The 18,636-nt window shown below is 53.1% G+C and overlaps 1 protein-coding gene across 1 annotated transcript in view; it reads right to left on the reverse strand.

Annotated features, from left to right (window-relative positions):
- Positions 1–18,636, reverse strand: part of MARCHF10 (membrane associated ring-CH-type finger 10) — a 79,698-nt gene that overhangs the window by 45,835 nt on the left and 15,227 nt on the right. The window contains exon 3 of the mRNA XM_055132268.1: positions 16,562–16,681. Within this exon, the coding sequence (XP_054988243.1) occupies positions 16,562–16,681 (120 nt within the window). The remainder of the gene's footprint in view (positions 1–16,561; positions 16,682–18,636) is intronic.

Genomic DNA, 18,636 nt, shown 5'->3' on the forward strand with positions numbered 1-18,636 from the left:
CTCGCACCCGGGCTTGCCAGGCCACTCTCAGCTGAGGCGCTCACGTGCTGGCTGTGGGGCTCACGGCGGGTCATTTCGGGACTAGAGGACATGCTTGCTGGTGGTGGCCCTCATACTTCCTTTCTAAAGTTTAATTAATTAATCTGTTTGCCTAATTTTCCAATAACCATTTGTTGAGAAAGCTTTACTCACTCTACTTTGCATTTGTAGACTCTTTGTCAAAGGTATCAGCTGACTATATCCATGAGGGTGTGTCTCTGTGCTCTCAGCTCTAAGAGTCTGCTTTTATTTTGTCACCACACTGTCTAGCTTTTTAGTGTCATTTAAAGTTGGGAAAGAAAAGCATTCCCATCTTCATTTTTCTCCAGGGTTATTTAGACTATTAGGGTGTATTATTTACTTGCTTTTGTCAAACATTCCAATAGCATTTACTACTTGTCAGGCACCTCTCTAGACATTTGACTGACAGAAGCCTGTGTAATGCTGGCAGGGGAGCAGGGTGGAGGGACACCACGGGGACGATGGTAGAAGGAAATAGATACTGATGGACAGTGTGGTGCAGGAATGTTTTATGCTTGAAATACACATTGATAATTTTGTAAACCCTGGACTGGAGCAACAGCACAGTGGGTAGGGTGTTTGCCTTGCATGCAGCCAACCCGGGTTCGATTCCTTTGTCCCTCTCTGAGAGGCCGGCAAGCTACCGAGAGTATCCCGCCCACATGGCAGAGCCTGGCAAGCTAACCACAGCGTATTCTATAAGCCAAAAACAGTAACAACAAGTCTCACAATGGAGACGCTACTGGTGCCCAATGGGATGACAGTGATACAGAGAATCTTTTTTAAAAATAGTCATGATAAGATATAGTTACAAAGTTGTTAATGATTTGGTTTCAGTCGTATAATGCTCCAGCGCCTATTCCTTCACCAGTGTACATTTCGTACAGCCAATGCCCCCTCTTTCTTCCCCGCCCCTCCAACCCCACCCCAGGCTTGCCTCTATGACAGGCTCTCTCTCTCTGTCTCTGTCCCTCTCTCTGTCTCTCTCTCTGTCTCTCTCCATACTTCTTTTTATTTTATTTATTTATTTATTTATTTATTTTGCTTTTTTTTTGGGGGGGGGTCACACCCGGCGATGCACAAGGGTTACTCCTGGCTCTGCACTCAGGAATCACCCCTGGCGATGCTCAGGGGACCATATGGGATGCTGGGAATCGAACCCAGGTCAGCCGCGTGCAAGGCAAACACCCTACCCGCTGTGCTATTCCTCCAGCCCCATCTCTCCATACTTCTTTTTTTTTTTTTTTAATTTATTTATTTTTAATTAGAGAATCACCGTGAGGGTACAGTTACAGATTTATACACTTTTGTGCTTATACTTCCCTCATACAAAGTTTGGGAACCCATCCCTTCACCAGTGCCCATTCTCCACCACCCGTAAACCCAGTGTCCATACTTCTTTTTAAACAATTTTTCTTTATTGTTGGCTTACAGTACTCTTATAATGGTTTCTCATAGACATGACTCTCTTACCACGTCCATCACCAATGGACCCATCTCCTGCCCTCCCTCTCCCCCGCCTCACCCCCTCACCCTCACTCAGCTGTGCGGCTCAGTTTCTTCATTATGTTGCCTTTGGATCTTTCATTAGTGCCTTATGGTGTATCTTTAAGTCCTGATGATGCGAGAGCCTTCTCTTTGTCCTTTTTTCTTCCGAGCCATTTCCCTCAGGCATGAGGTCCTCTAGCTCTATCCGTGTTGCTTCAAATTGCATGGTTTTGTTCTTTCTTAGAGCTGCATAGTATTCCATTGTGTATATATATGCCATAACTTCTTGATCCAGTCACCTGTAGCTGGACATTCGGGGTTTTCCTTATCTTGGCTATTGTACTGCAATGAACAAGTGTGCATAGATCCTTTTGGATAAATGTCACTGTGTGTTGATAGATGCCAAGGAGTGGTATCTCTAGGTCATAAGGGAGTTCCATTTCTGATTTTTTTTTGAGAAATCTCCGTCTAGCTTTCCATAGAGGTTGGACTAGATGACATTCCCTCCAACAGAGGATGAGTATTCCTTTCTTGCCACAATCCCATCAACACTGGCTGTTTCCAGAAATTTGGATATGTACCATTCTCACAGGTCCTCACATTTCTTTTTAACTGTGGTGCTTCCTGGGGTTTTCCCCCTTTCTCCCTGGTGCTCTCATACACACCCGGCTGTTGTATGGTCAAAAATGGCTTGTGACAACCAGGGCCCATGGCAGGACTGCCTGGATTGCTCCAGGCACATGTGGGACACCAGGGATTTGAACTTGTGACCTAATGATAACGAAGCAGGTGTGTTAAACCTAAACCCAGTGCAATTCCTCCCAGGCACCTTTATGTACTTTTTAAACAGCTAATTACAATTTTCATCACTTTCCCCATACGTTCCAAAGCTGAAATGCCATGTAGAGAAGGAGGTGATAGCATGGTGCTACTTCTTTTGGGGAAACAAACCAGCTCTGTCTTTCAAAATCAAAGCCTAAGACACATTGAAAAAAAAAAAAAAAACCAAAATCAAACAAACCAACAACCTGAAAAAAAACAACAACTGAAAAACCAACTATGAAGTTCATGTAGACACTAAATTCTCTATTGGGAATTTGATGGGAAAGTCTTAAAGTTATATTGGTGATAAAATTTATTGTCCAAACTAATCAATAGTTTCTGGAGTATTGTTATTTTTTCACAAGCAATATTTTCCAAAGACTGCCACCTTGCTCTTCTGGTATCGAGGAGAGTAAGATGGAGACGTTTCCTGCTCTGGCCAGGCTCTCCGGGAGAAAGGGACGCTGACTCCCAGGCAGTGTCATTGAGCACTGTGACTGAGCATTGTAGTGCTGACTTAGCAGTGGTTCTATTGGACTCCCAGGGGGTGGATACCCAAGCATTGGGCAGTGACCTGCACTTGCAAGGGACAGAGATGATCCGAAGAACAAAAAGACTACGTAGCCAGGGGCAGTAAAGACAAAGTCACTTTCCAACGCTGACCTCGTGTCCCCAGAACTTGGCTCAGCTGCTGTGCCTCCCACCTCCAGCCCTAGTCAATTCTGATCCACATGTGCAAAATCTATTTTTGCCACGTGACGTGTGACAGGCTGAGCCAGGTGGATCTTACCATCTGGTATACACCAGGGTGCGTCTCGGCGTGAGAGAGAGAAGAGGCAGAACGCCGTGAGTGGCTGGGCCAGAGAAAGATAATATGTCTGCAACGTTTGAAATAAACTTAGTTTCAGGAAGTGATCACAGATGCAGTGCGCCTTCCTTGTGGCATAGTTACTTGGAAAGGTGAGCACTGTCCCCCAAACCCGCATTTTCAGATTATGCCTCAAAGGCAGGGAACTGAGGAGGGCTCATGGATGTCTTTGCCTATGCAAGCAATGGACGACCAGGATGTTCGATAGAGATCCCACTGTCCAGCAAGGATTTTGGCCGCCTGATGGAAAATCATCAAGGAAAATCCCTCACGTAGGAGTCAGGAGAGAACTGTCATAGGCTTCGTGGGCTGCAACCCCAGGGCCAGGTGCCAGGAAGGAAGGTGAAAGCCGAAAGGTGGCCGTGGAAGAGTCCAGAGGAATGCTACTGTAACATTAAATCTGTGGTGAACTGGGTGGCCCCATTTCAAAAGGTCAGCGAAGAGAGTGAAAAGGGGTGAAGCTGAGGAGGGGGGTGTTTTGGGGTTCCGCAGAGTAAGTAGGAGTGAGCCTAGACAGATGCAGACACTGGGCAAAGGCAGGTATCGGGAGAGGCGGGTGATGAAGCCAGACGTCATGGGGGTGGAGGGGGTGTGAGGGTCAGATAGGGTGGCTGGTGCTCTGAGTCCAGCCAAGGCTCGAGAGCCAACGGGGTAGAGAATGGGGAAGGACTCTGAGCAGGGAAGAGACTGACAGTGGTCTTGCAGACGGCGCTTGTATACTTTGGAAGAGGAGAAAGCGAGCACCCTGAAAAACTGCCAGCGAAATCCCCTTTGGTTGTTTCAGTGGCTTATTTTTAAGCCACGGTATCATTCTATATTACATAAGAAATACATGCGCATAATGGAAAAAATAAAGATAGGCTTAAAGTTAAGACTTGAAAACATTCAAACCCCCATTAACCTTGAAACAGAGGCTGCAAATAGCTTGATCTGTGCTCGTTCAGCTCCCCCCGCCCCTTTTTCAGTGACTGATGGGACAAGACTAGTTTTCCAACAAAATCCTTCATAAAGCCATAAGAGGTGAAGCCAGGATGTGGCCAGGCACCTTGGCCCCTGGTTGCAGCCACGAAGGGGTGTGGCTTGGAAATCTCAGCCTGGGGAGGGGGAGGGGCGTGTGTATGGGCGTGGCCTGCTGCTGAGAGGAGCCCGGAAGGCTGCGGGGAGGAGAGGGTGTCTCAGGTTGAAGACAACAGAACAATCCCCAACCTCAGTCCCTGGAAATCAGAGAGGACGAGCTGCCTGCTGGACGAGTCCATCCAACTTGAGCTCTCTTGGCTTTTGCCTGGCTGAGTCATCACATGTTGGGGTCCCTTTGTCATAGCAGCTGACATAGTCTGATGGACATGCTTCTGCACATACATAAAATTTATTACAAAATTGGAATTGTACTATCCTTAAGTATTTCACTTAAACACATGGTACTGTCGTTACCTTCCTCTAATTCAACCGTATTTTGAAAAATCTCCCATCTACAAGTTGCAAGAATAATATAAATCAAACCTATTACCTCCCCAACCGGCTCTTTCTCTCTCTTCCCCTCCTCTCTGTCTTTCCTGAACAATCTCAACATGACCACACTTTGTGGTATTCATTCACATATATTAGCACATCTTCAAACCAAATGTCCCCAAACAGCTTTTTGGCTTTAAAAAAAAAATAAATCTGAGCCAAATCAAGTACCTGCATGTTATGTAGTTACTGTGTTTCTTTAATCTTTTGTTCTCTTCCCCTTTTTGATTATTTTTCATGATTTGTATTTTCTGTTACTTAGGAGTCCTCATCTCAATGAAAATTCTATCCGACCATTCTGTAGGTGGTAGGGGTCTCTGTCAGGGCCTGGCTATGCTTCATGAGTTATGCTGGGTGGGAGGGAACCACCAGATCTCTCCAGCAGGGAGGTTGGGGACAGGGAGGTTGGGGATTGCCAGATTTACTCCAACATAAAGACACCCCATACACTGCACTTATCAGGTCATCTAACAGGTTATTCTTCAGCACTGGATAGTCCATTTGGAAGCAAAAACGCACACGGTGATTCTGCATCTTTTGACGTGCTTTGCTTGAATTGTGGGTGATGCGGTAGGTAACAAAATGATGATCTTCCTATTCTTTCTTCTGCAATGTATTAGTATTCTCTAAAGAATATTTCTTTCCCCACTTCTCTTTTGAGTTATCATTATGGCCTCACGTATGTGGTTTGCCTAGTTATATCATCATATTATTGTTGCTGCTATTTCATTTTGTTTGGTGTTTTGCTAGTGCTTGGTAGTGCTCAGAGGCTCCTTCCGGCTCTGTGCTCAGGGAGCACTCCTGGTAGTGCTCAGAGGCTCCTTCCGGTTCTGTGCTCAGGGAGCACTCCTGGTAGTGCTCAAGGGATCCTCAGTATCAGGGATTGAACCAGGGTCCCCTGCATGCAGAGCACACACTCCAGCCTGCCCTATTCATAGCCCTACCCAGTCACATTGTTTTGTTACTCAGGAAACTGTATTACCAACAGTATCAGGGGAGTCTGTTGTCTCTTGCCTTAGTTGAATTTGAAGCTGTGCAGGGACAGAGGACTCCGTGGGCCCCACCTACTTTAGCAGATGGGAACAATGAAAAAACAAACACTGCCCTTTCAGAGCCTATGGGCTAGGTAGATAATTGCTCAAATAATTATTTTAGAGAGATAGCAAAGGGATCATAAGAGGAATACATGTGGCTGACCCTGGTTTGATCTCCAGCACCCCATCTGGTCCCCTGAGCCCTGCCAGGAGCAATCCCTGAGCACAAAGCCAGGAGTAAGCCGTGAACAGCTCTGGGTAGGGCCCAAACCTTGCTCTCTCGCCAAAAACCAAACCAGAGCGTCACACGTAAGTGTTAACTAGGCCGGGGACACGGCTCAGGAGCAGAACACTTGTCTTGCATGTATGACTGATTTTAATTCCTGGCACTACAAAATAAATTAAAAAATGAAAACCGATCAGAGATTTTAGACAGACAACCAAGAGAAGACTGGGCAGATGTAGCTGGGAGAAAGGCAGCTGATGAGGGTGGGGGTGGGGGTGGGGGGTCGGCCAGGAAGGAGAAGCCCCGTGTGCAGAGACTCTCAGCGGGAGGCATGTCACACTAGGGCACACCAAAGTCACTGCAAGGGGCCCCCAGCAGGAGGGAGGCCGGATCCTGTGGGGCCTTGTTGGCTGAAGGACCGACACTGGCTCCCATTTTGGAAGCCCCGGAGAGTCAAGGGGAGGGACTGGCAGGCCAGTGAAAGGGTCTGAGATCTGCTCGTCAACATCACTCTGCCTGGGGAGCGTGAAGTGGAACTGCAGGCGGGGTGAGTGTGAGTTCATGTTAGGGGGTCCCTGCAGTACCTTACGTAGGCCATTCAGAGCAGAGGGGAACACTGAGAGGGAGAAAAAGGGCAGCATGGCCGGAGAGATGAGATAGTGCAGCCGTTAAGGCACTAGCCTCGCATGTGGCTGACCCTGGTCCAAACCCTGGCACCAGATATGGCCCCTCAGCACCACTAGAAGTAACCTCTGAGCACGGAGCCAGGAGTAAACCCTGAGCACAGCCAGGTCTTCCCCACCCCCTTCACCAAACAAACCCAACAAAAAGGGTACTGGTGAGGAGAGCAGCGAAATAGGGCAGGTGAAAGCACTTGCCTGGCATGCCCCTGACTCTGGGTAGAATCCCCAGCCCCACAAAGGGTCCCCAGGGTACCACCTGAACACAGAGTCATTCCTGAACACAGAGCCAGGAAAATCCCCAAAGCACTGCTGGGGTTGCCCCCCCCCCCATACCGGGGCAGTAGGAGTCATGGATCTTGGTCAGTGGCAGAGTCTAGACTCTGCATGTAGCAGGTGCTGGGCCTGTGGCACCACAAAGAAAAGCAAAACCAACGAAATGAAGGTTTTTAAAAGAGGAGGGCAGGGACATGACTCAGTGGTAGAGTATCTCTTTGCGTTGAGTTTGATCCCGAACACGACCTCAGCCTCACATGCCGACTACAATCAGACGACCCCTGGCACAACACCACCACTATCGCCACCACCACAGAAGCAAATGCCAGGGGGTGGGAGAAAGGGTATGGGACCAGTAGTGTACACTTGGTAATGGATTGGACAGAGGGTGAAGGAGCAGAGTGTCTGATGAGAACTGCTGTGATCTCACAAAGGGAAGACGAGAAGTCAGACTGGGAACTTCAGCATCTGTTGAGTTTTGGGGGGGTCCCTGGAGAAATTCCAATCAAGATTACTGATATGCAGACCTGGGGTTATTGGCAGCTAACATCTTGCCTTCAGCAATTAAAATTTTTTGAGGAGATAACCTAAGGGGAATGTCTCGAGCAGGGCTTTCTTGAGGGCAGGGCGAAAATCACGACGGGGACAGGGGAAATGGCCTCTTGGCTTCCACCAGTCCTGCTGAAGCTCCCCCCCACCCCCAACCTCTTCCCTCCTGTGCAGGCTTCAGACCGAGGTAGTATTAGCTGCACCTGTGATTTTTGTCACCAATAGGGATATCACAGATACTTCCACATTTCCTTACATCGGTGGCTGATGTCTCAAAATACCCTTTCCACCCGTCACTTGTTATTTAATGTGCTAATAAAGAGCCACATATATTACTGAATCAGATTTCTAAAAATATTTGGAAGACGGTTCCAATAAAAGTGGTTCCCTTTGAAATCCTAGGTATCTTATTTCCATGCATCTGAAGCGGTTATTTTGAGAGGAGCATCTACGGCAGGCTCCGGAGTGGGCGATCCCGCCCCCATCTGGGAAGCGGGCACAGCCCCGGGAGCCTCTGCAGAGGGTGCTGGTTCGCTTTAAAAAAGCAGATTTCAAGGGGGGTGTGCTGAAAAAAATTTTTTTTTCTGAAAAGGGGGCAGGCCAAGTAAGTCTGGGAACCTCTGATCCAGAAAGTTCTTTGTATTGCTGGGGAGGTGGGTGCCTCCGAAGTGGGAAGGCGGAGGAGGTGGAGGAGGAAGAGGAGGAGGAGGAGGAGGAGGGTGGGGAGGAGGGGAGGAGGGGCCCTGCCAGAGAGAAAAGGAAAAGAGTGGGTACCCGGAGGGCGGCATCCTGGCAGAAGCAGGGCAGGCTGGGTTTGGGGTGACAAGAAGCCAGATTGGAGTGGGCTGCGGTGGGCGTGGGGAGGGCCGGGAGGAGAAGCACCAGTGGAGGGGCTGGGGGCTCATCTGGTGGGGGCATGTGTGTTTGGCGGGCACTGGTGGGGAGCTCTCCAGTGTCAGGGACACAGGCACAGGAGGAGGACAAGAAGCGGGGGCAGGGGGAGCACGGTGTGGGAGGAAGGGGCTATGCCCTGGCCCAGGGCCACCCTGGGGTAGGCTGGGGGAGGAGCCTGTGACAGGGCAAAGCAGGGCCGTGTGGGAGAGGGTTGATCTGGGCCACAGGGCAGCCTGGAGGGGTCCAGAAGGCTGGTGGCTGTGACCTTTCAGTGGCCACTTTTCCAAATTGGGCGACTTGTCTCCAGCAGTGGATGGAAGGGGGTGGGGAGACCCCAGACCACCAAGTGGGCAGGATTTCGTCAGAGGTGTGAGGAAAAAGACACAGGGATTTACTAGGGGGATCAGGCACATACTCTGGGCTGTGGGGGTGGGGCGGGGAGCCCCAGAGGGTGCTGGGAGTCCTGGACTGGGAGGGGCAGGCCTCGGCGGGGTGGGGGGAGTGGCAAAGGGGAATGGCGGGGCTCAGTCATGGGGCAGCCTCACAGGACAGTGATGGACATCCGGAAGAGCTTCCAGCGGGGGGGGGGGGGGGGGGGGCAGGGCAGGAGCTGATTAGGGTCAAGGATGAGGGTGAGGGAGTGACAAGAGGGAAGCAAGCGCAGGAGCCTGGGGGTGGGAGGGTCAGTGAGTGGCAGGGGAGCCTGAAGCAGGAAGGGCTCCCCTCTGCCCCTGTCCTGACCGGCGGGTGCAGGAAGGCGGTGAGCTGTGCCCCCAGGACGGGGAGCTCCGGCGGAGATGACGTGCCCCCCTGATGCTGCAGGGAGACGGGTGCTGGCAGGCTCCCACCTGGTGCCCCCCTCAACTGAGGCTCCTCCTCCTGCCCCCACTTCCTGCTCCCAAACCCTGCCCAAGCCTTAACCCCCACCGCTGCTGCACCCCCCACTGTCAATCCAGTCTTCCCCAGGCCTCCTCGTCCCTGTGTCACTGTCACCTGTGCTACTGCCACAACACAGCACCTCACATGGCATCCTGGACGCAGGAGGTTTCTAAGTCCTTGATGCAGAAAACAAGAAGGTTCTGGGCCGCAGGGCTGTGTGCTATAGAGGGGGGTGAGTGCAGGTAATCCTGGAACCGTGCGAGACTCTTAACCACCAACAAACATTTTGTGTTTCGATTCCTGAATCTTAATAGGCTTTGTTTTTTTTTTTTTTGTTTGTTTTGCTTTTTGGGTCACACCCAGCGATGCTCAGGGGTTACACCTGGCTTTGCACTCAGGAATTGCTCCTGGCAGTGCTTGGGGGACCATATGGGATGCCGGGGAAGGAACCCGGGTCGGCCGCGTGCAAGGCGAACGCCCTACCCGCTGTGCTATCGCTCCGGCCCCCTTAATAGGCTTTAAACAAGCTTTTTTTTTTGTCTTTAAAATTAATGAGAACCATTTTTAAAAGTAGGGTATTTTAATAAAATAATAAATTTAAATTTAATATGACTGGAGCGATAGCACAGCGGTAGGGCGTTTGCCTTGCATGTGGCCCACCCGGGTTTGATTCCTCTGCCCCTCTCGGAGAGCCTGGCAAGCTACCGAGAGTAGTATCCCCCCTCCCCCCCCAAGTTACCCGTGAGGTATTCAATATGCCAAAAACAGTAACAAGAAGTCTCACAATGGAGATGTTACTGGTGCCCGCTCAAGCAAATGATGAACAAAGGGACGACAGTGTTACAGTGTTGCAATAAATTTAAATGCAAGTTGCCCTGTACAATGTGGGGGTATGCAGGGAACGCTGCTTCTCCACCCTCTCCTGAGCATCTCCGGGCTGCTGGGTGGACACAAGACCGTGGAAGGGAGCCCCGGTTCTTGTGGCACACAGATGTTCCGTGTCTGGATGCCCACTATCAGGCCACGCTGACACGCGGCCCAGCCTCTCGCCAGGCACGGGTGCCCCGTTTGCCTACGGGCCCTTTGTAAACACCACCAGGTATGCTTCGGGCGAGGCGCAAACAAGCAGAGCTCTGGGCAGTCGACCCAGTGGGGTTCCCCACCCCACCCCACCCCCAATCTGCCCGCACAGCCGGTGTCCGGTGGGGCCCTTGTCCAGCCAGAGCAGCGGCGTCAGCTCGGTGTAGCAGGCGAGCCGCCGGCCGTGCAGCCACCGCGAGAGTCTCTTGTGTCCCTGTGGTCCTGCCAGCTCGTGACAGAGGCAGCTCACCCTGTGTTTCAAGCAGCCACTTGCCCCCTGCTCGAGGGGCAGACCCTCCTCCCCACCCCCCCAGTGACTTGTCCTTTCTGTCATCGTGCCCGAGCTGGCCACTGAGCATGGACCAAGCCACTGGCCTCTTCAAGAGAGCTGAAGCCAAGTCAGGGAGCACTGCCCACGCCCGAGGGCCAGTTTCCTTGCCTGGCTCAGGCTGGGACGCCCCCTCCGGCTGTGCTGACCAGCGTGAGGAGGGCTGGTATGGCGGGCGCAGGGAACAGACCCGATTCTACCGGCAGCTGGAGTAAGAGAAGCCACCAGGCCGGAAACAGCCCGGTGACTCATCCTCAGGGCCGAGGCTCAGATGCGGGGAGGGTCAGGATCCCCGAGAGGGTGACACAAATTCCTGTCTAGGAAGCCAGCAGAGGGGGAGAGGCCAAGGTGTTCGGCACGGTGAGTCTGAGGGGCTCGGGGACCCGCGGGGAGACCACATCAAGGGCTCAGATGGGAACTGTGCCCCTGCGCCAGTTCCCACAGCCGGGCACTGCCCCCCACCGCCCGGGGGGCTTCACATTCCTGCACTGTGACGTGTGCGTCTGGGCTGACGCGTGTGGCTCAGGTGCACCTCCAGGGCACACGGGCTGCTCCGGAGGCAAGCGGCTGCTGTGACAAGCACAGCCAGGTGTGAGAGATGACTCACAGCCTCCCGGCTGCTGGGGGGCCCCTGGCAGGCAGAGCCCCAGCGCTGAGCAGCTGTGACCCACCTCACCCACCTCATCCGCACACTGGCCCGGGGCCAGAAAGAGGGAGCCCAGCCCCCCCCCCCCAGGAACCTGACAAGGGAGAGAAGATGAAAGGTGTGACTCACGGTGCACATATGCCAGATGCCACGCTAAGCGGTGGCTGCTTTCACAGACACGGCACCGGTGGCGGTGGCGGCCCCCATGAAGGGTGTCGGTAAGTTGACAGTGACAGATTAATGGGCGAGTGACTCCCAAGAGATATTTGAAAGAGAAGCCGAGTAAATAGGTAACAAAGGAGTCATGCAAACATGCCCAGGTGGGCACCCAAATGCAAAGTCAGCCCCGAGCCAGCAAGGCAAGCGCCCTACCCGCTGTACGACCTCTCGGGCTCTCTTAACTTAAAGAGCCACGCGAGGGGCTAGGGGCGCGGTTTTAGACTTCTGGTGGGATTTCTGCTGCTGAAGGCCACTGTGAGTCACTCGAAGAGGCTTTATTTTCCCCTTCCACTTCCCGAGTTTTGCGAGGGTTATCAGCAACCAAACCACTCAGATGTCTGTGCCGGGCAGCAGCCTTCCCGCTGACCTAACTTCCTGGGCCGCTGATCTCACCAAGCCCAGCCTGAGGCGGTGCCAGGGGCCACTGCAGAGTGTCAGGTTAACTGCCTCCGGCTTCTGCCAAACGGGTTAACTTGGGTCCTTGTGACCTGGAATCTAAATTTTTCAGTGGGGCGATGGCTGCCGGTGATAGGACAGTAATCCTAGACCCTCTGGCCGAGCCGACAGTGCTCCTGGGAAACCGAGAGCCGATCTCTTCTGCCCACAAAGTCGCTGCAGTGACACGGGAGCTAGTGTGACGTGGGCTCCCAGCAAGGATCTGGGCACTGGCCAGCCGCGAAAGGGCGGGAGGATGTCTCTCTTCATGGCAGGCTGCGGTCCCCCAAGTTGGGCGCTAACCGTGTCCTTTATTTCTTGTGCACCCTCCTCTGTGTGAGGACTCTCGGGGTCACAGCCGGCTCAGCTGACTCCTACAGGCCAGCGGCTGCCCTGGGGACCCTGGGAGGGAAGGCAGGGTGTGACCTCGCCTCAGAGACAGCGTGGCTTTTCTGCCCACGGAGCCATCCCCTTCCAGATGGTTCTGCCGTCCATCTCCCTGTGAAACTCAAATCCAGTCCAGCAGTTGCATGTACTCATATGCAACTTCCAAAAGGGTCTGAGAAGAAGCCAGTTAGCTTCCTCACTTGCCTTCAGAAATGTGACTTGGGACAGGGTGGTGGCAAAAGGAGGCAGGTGAGAAGCCACCACACCGGCTCCCGCACGGACCCCCTGGGAGCGCTGCTGGCACCAGCACCATTTCCAGAGGGGCCTAAAGGGATTCTGTTGTTTCTGAGTCTCCTCTGCTCTCCCGGAGATCCGCACAGTAATAAGCGTCTCCTGAGTGGGAAGTGGAAGTTCAGCGCTGGCCCCGGGGACCGTAGGCGCCCAGCTCTGCCAAGGCCGTCCTGAAGTGTGGTTAGAAGGTGCCCCTTTCAGGAACCCCTCAGCAGGGGGCACTGCTTCCCGTGGGGGCTGGGGTTTAACACAGCAGGGACAGCCTCAGTGGGAGCGAGAGGGGGTGACGTGCCCAGAAGGTGGCCCTTTTGAGGCTCCTCCTGGATGGAAGTGGGGGGTCTGGCATGATGACTGGCTATTGGACTGTTCCTCGATGGGGAACCTCTCTCCTGTTCTAGGCCTGCTGGGACCGGGACAGCCCGAGCCTGGTCTGGGGCTCAACAAGCGACGGGAATTACAATCCAGGTGGCCTTCGCCTGGTGACCGCATGCACGGCGGAGATGTTGCCAGGGCCATTCACTGTGGCCCTCCCCACTCAAGGAAGCAGGCGGCGACCTCTCCCATCAGGGGAAGGCGTTCCCCAGGGCTGCCGGCCACTGCCGTCTTAGGCAGAGGCAAGGGGCAGTGTGCACCCAGGGCTCTGGCAGGTGTGCCCCTGGCAGCTGTAGTGTGACTTGGCTGTCCTCTCTCCTGCCTCGTGCTGACCCACAGGGGTGCTTTTGCAACTCTTGTGCTCTGACGTCATGTCCAATCCTCCAGGCGGCGGAAATCAGGTGGGTCTGGCCTGGCCTCTCCTCTGGGGGGTACCAGCCTTTCCACATGTGACAGGTCCGGGAGCTGGGCCCTGTGACCTTGGCACTCAGGAGGCTGTAGAAGGAGGGGCCATCACCGAGGCTGTCCCTGAGGGTCTGAGACACAGCCGCCAGGTCGTAACTGGGACGGCTGCAGACAGCAGGTCTCTGGAGAAACTTGGGTTCAGATCCGGGACAGGGCAGTGCCCAGCCAACCCTAGAGCGCGGTTTCACTCTTTGAGACCGGGGGTGGGCTTGAGGAGGGGACCTTGTTCCAGGTTCTGGCCTCTGTGGCCCCACACAGAAGTCGGGAGGGGGGGCCATCCGGAGGCACCGTTTGGATGGCCAGGAGTTCCGGATCCCGCGACATTTCCTCTCCCCCTGCCCTTCCTGTGCTTCTGCATCCGGACGCGGAGGCTCCGGGATCCCCCAAAGAATAACCGTAACGCGGGGAGCGAGGCAGAGGTGAGCTGCACTGTGGAAAATTCTAATTTTGTCACTCTTCCTGGCTGAGAAGAGGTGACCTTGAAGATGCCTGTGCTCTCCAGGCCCAGCCCGGGGGATGTCATTATCTGCGAAAACTGGGCTTATATAAGAAGTGTGGCTGCGGTCTTGGGCAGAGCAAGACTCCCGACAGAGTGCAGACAACCCCCGGGCTGCTACGTCAGGAGTGCACCCCCCCACCCCAACACACACACGCACCCTGGGTGATCTACTGCAGAGCACTGTATTCATACCAGTGAATACAGTGTATTCACACCAGAACTCCGTTTTTTCTTTCTTTTTTCTTTTTGGGTCACACCCGGCGCTGCTCAGGGGTTGCTCCTGGCTCTGCACTCAGGAATCACTCCTGGAGGTGCTGGGGGACCCTATGGGATGCTGGAGATCCGATTTGGGTCGACCACATGCAAGGCAAACGTCCTCCCTGCTGTCCTATCACTTAGGCCCCTCAGGATTACGCTTGAATGTACCACCGGGGAGAGGTGTCCCTGTTTTTGGGTGAGGGGCACGTTCCTAAGCAATGCTCAGGAGGGGTGTGGGGTGGTGCGCCTGGCAATTCCCCAGCAACCAGGCCAGGTCATCTAGTGTCACTCAGATGTGCTGGTGCCCACTACGGCAGTGCTTGGGGCGGGGTGGGGGCGGGGTGGTGGTGGTGGCATGTGGTGTCTGGGATCAAATGCAAGGCAAGTGTCCTGACCCCCAAGCCAACCCCCCTGCCTCCAGCCCCAGATGCGCCCCTTCTCGGGTGTGCTACCCAAAGAGAGTTACAGAACGTGTGATTTCACTGCAGGAGGGAGCAAATGACAGCGATCTGTCACCAGCTTGTCCCCCAAAGTTTGTGGGGGAGAAACCTGACACTCCAAGTCCTAGAATATCCCCCCAAATGTGTATGTGTGTTGCCACACACCATGTGCCACAGCTCTGCCTGACTGTCCTCCTGGCACAAAAGCAGAAGAGTCTTGTCATGTTAGTGTAGGGAGTCCCATCCAGGAAGACTGTCACATGCCAGTGTCTGGGAGGGGGAGAGAGGGAGAGAGAGAGAGGGAGAGAGAGAGAGAGAGAGAAAGAGGAAGAGGAAGAGGAAGAGAGAGGAAGAGGAGAGAGAGAGGAGAAGAGGAGGGGAGAGAAGGGAGAGAGAGAGAAGAGAGAGGAGAGAGAAGGGGAGGAGAGAAGGGATGGGAGAGGAGAGAAGAGAGAGAGAAGGGAGAGAGAAGGGAGAGAGAAGGGAGAGAGAAGGGAGAGAGAAGGGAGAGAAGGGAGAGAGAAGGGAAGGAAAGAGGAAGGAAGGAGGAAGGAAAGAGAAAAGAAAAAGACAGGAAGGCTGTCCTTGTTTTTTGCTTTTAAGCATCAAAAACATGAGACTCATCCGATGCTCAAAGGGTTTGTTCGGGCCAAACTAGACTGAAGTCCAGATTAGCGCCTCCCCGGAGTCCAACGCGCAGAAGGAAAAGCCACCTGTCCGAGGCGCACAGGAGCCAGTAACCTCGGCGCTGCCAGTGCGCCCCAGTCGGGAGTCCAGCTCTCCCGGGGAAACATCGACAGCCATGAACATCAATCAGGGACGCTTTCTAAGAGCCTCTTTGAACGTTAAATAACCACAGTGCGAGCATTTTGGATTAAGGAAGAAATCCCAACCAGAACTTGATTGATACCAGGTAGCCAGGCTCAGCGGTGGGGGCGGGGCGGGGGGAGAGAGAGAAAATCCTCTGGAGTATATTTCATCTATAAAATATTAACTAGGAATTCATAAAAGGCATATTTGTCATCTTAAATCAATTCGCCCTGCAAACAACTGGTGTTGAAGGCAGCTTGCGGTATGTGGTGCCTACCCAGGGTGAGTCAGATTCTCACCTGGCTGAGAGCATGCGTGTGGCCCGGAGCCCACCCTCTGGGGTCTGTCTGGTGGGGAAGCCCCACCCCACCCCATGGTCCAGAGTTTCTGAACTTCTCCAGCTCAGTTTTCTCATCTGTAAAATGAGGCAAATATATATAAGCTTATGAGAAAGAAATGACCGCGTTGGGCCACTGGAGCACTCAAACTCGGGTTACTGCCATGGAGCTCATTGTTGGCTGCTATTCTGTTGGGTTTTGTTATTTATTAAGTTTTCCATCCTAAACAAAAATGGCAACAGTTGTAAGTTGCTCCATGGTGTGGTTACCTTTGAGGCTCTTCCTTCTTAAAAAAATACCAGACTGAGTGATGCCGTGGTGACGGGTCCACTGACTAGAGCGCTGGCCTGCTGCTTGATCTTAACTGCCGGCCCACGTGCTCGGACGCAGGGCAGGCGCTGAGGAGCGAGGTCCTCTGTGGTCCCATGGCCAAGGAAAATTGGGGGGTAAGGGGTGGGTTGGGGGTGGCAGCACAGAAGCGCCCTGACTCCCTCTCCATGGTCTCATCTGTAGGAATCTGCACATCTCCCTTCCCAAGGGGTCTTCTCTTGGTTGCGCACTCTGTGACACACACATACACTCTCACATACACACATACACTCTCACATACACACACATGCATGCGCGAACACACACACACACACACACAGACACACACACACACAGCTTCAGCAGCAGCTGCAGAATGTCTCCTGGAGTTCTAAGTACCTGTTTGGAAGATGACCCACTTGAAGACCGGGTTCTCTCTGCACTGGTCTCTGGCCCCCAGAGCTGATCTTGTTTCTTTTCATTTGGGTCCTGTCTGTAGTCCTGTCGTCTCAGATAAGCCTAGAAGACAGAAGGCACGGTGGCTTTATTTTAGGTCAACAGCTGGCTTTGCTTACTTTCTGCTCTCTTCCCCTTGGGGACCGTCAATGCGTGGGGCCTGTCCCCCGGGCGCAGCAGCCCTTGGGACCAAGGATGAAGATGGCCACCTGGCTACCATTTCCTGGTCCCTTGGTCCAAGTGCCAGCTCAGAGCTCTTAAGTCAACTGCTTTAATAAAGCCAGAAGGTGTTTGGTCCAGTAATTACCCAATAAATACCGTGTGTGTGTGTGTGTGTGTGTGTGTGTGTGTGTGTGTGTGTGTGTGTTTTCCCATGCCTGCAAGACAAGCGCTTCGAGTCACATCCCTGGGCCCAGCAATAGCTTATCCAGGAAGGTGCTACTAAGTGCACCTGTACTGAGGTTTCTCTGTTCTCTTCTTCTCCTGTCCAGTCACTCCACCACTCTGCGCCCCCCTCCCTCCCAGTGACTCCCTCACAGGTGGACAAGGATTTTCAGATGGGAAAGCCAACCTGTCCATGGAATACCTTCCAAAAGTTCTTCCAGCAAATCCTGTGGCTCTGACAATCAGCTAACGTGCCTTCTCTCTAGATTGTTCTGCCTCACTAGTTATTCTCCCTCCCCTAGTTGGGATGAATCGGTTCTTTCACATACTTACATTACCTGAATTATGTAATCCCCCCTGCCCTGCCCCACTGTATTCAGATGTTTTATTTTTGAGCCTGCTTCTCCTGCAGATCAGGGAAAGAACTTATATTTTCTAAACATTCTGCCCCACCCCTTCCCGCTGCAAATCTAACATTTAACCTCAGTTGAATTGCAGTGTGTGTGTGCATGTGCATGTGTATGTGTGTGTGTGTGTGTGTGTGTGTGTGTGTCTTGGAAGAAAAGGTCCATTTCCAAAGAAAATAATAAAAATAAGACAATCCATATATATATATTTTTTTTCTTTTTTTAGAATTTTAATTTATTTATTTTTAATTAGTGAATCACTGTGAGGGTACAGTTACAGATTTATACATTTTTGTGCTCATGTTTCCCTCATACAAAGTTCGAGAACCCATCCCTTCACCAGTGCCCATTCTCCACCACCAGTAAACCCAGCGCCCCTCCTACCCTCCCCAATCCCATCTCCCCCCACCCCATCCACATATATATATTTTAAAAAACCAACTTCAAAGCCTATCTTGTAGCAATTGTTTCTCCTCCTGTAGAACACTCTAGAGGTTCTCTGAGGCAGGTCTCTGCTGTGGGGAGGGGGCCCCCCAGTCATGCTCAGGCTACCCTGGGGCCCCTCCCAGGAGCGCCTCAATGCTGGTGTTCGGCAGTGAGATGCCGCTGGGGCTCAGTGGTGATGCCTTGGGGGCTATTTAGGGACACTCAGCGAGACCCGGGCCAGGTGATGCCAGGAATGGGGACTGGCGTCATTGTGCATGGAAGGCAGGTGCCCCAGACCCCTGAGCTGCCTTCCCCACCCCTTAGGGGCTTATAAGGATATTTGAAATAGTCACACTTCGTGGAGGATTTCTCAGGCTCCAGCGACTGGCTTCCGCAGGGTGCTGCTGGAACGACATCATGCCCCGCCACCCCTCCGAGGAGCCTGCCATCCCCGCCTTCCTGGCTGTGCTAAGAGAGGAAGGATTCCCGGGGCAGGTTTTTCTTTTTCTTCCTCTGCGGGTGAACGTGTTTCCTTCCGTCATATGGAAGATCTGTCAGAACTGCATGCCATGGGCAAAGCCTAATATTATGCTACAAGGTTCACAACGGAAATGACCGGATGGTAACCCACCATTTCCACTTGGCGTGGGGTGCCGAGCGGGGACAGGCTGTGGGTGCCTGGTTCTGAGTCCACACTCACCCTAGAAGCCATGTGACAAGCTGCATAAGGCGGGCTGGTGGGGGGCAGCTCGGTCCCTAGGAGTTAGGTGCAGAGTACCCCACCTGGCTTGGGGGGGACAA

The sequence above is a fragment of the Sorex araneus genome, chromosome 3, assembly GCF_027595985.1.
Source record: "Sorex araneus isolate mSorAra2 chromosome 3, mSorAra2.pri, whole genome shotgun sequence".
NCBI lineage: Eukaryota > Metazoa > Chordata > Mammalia > Eulipotyphla > Soricidae > Sorex > Sorex araneus.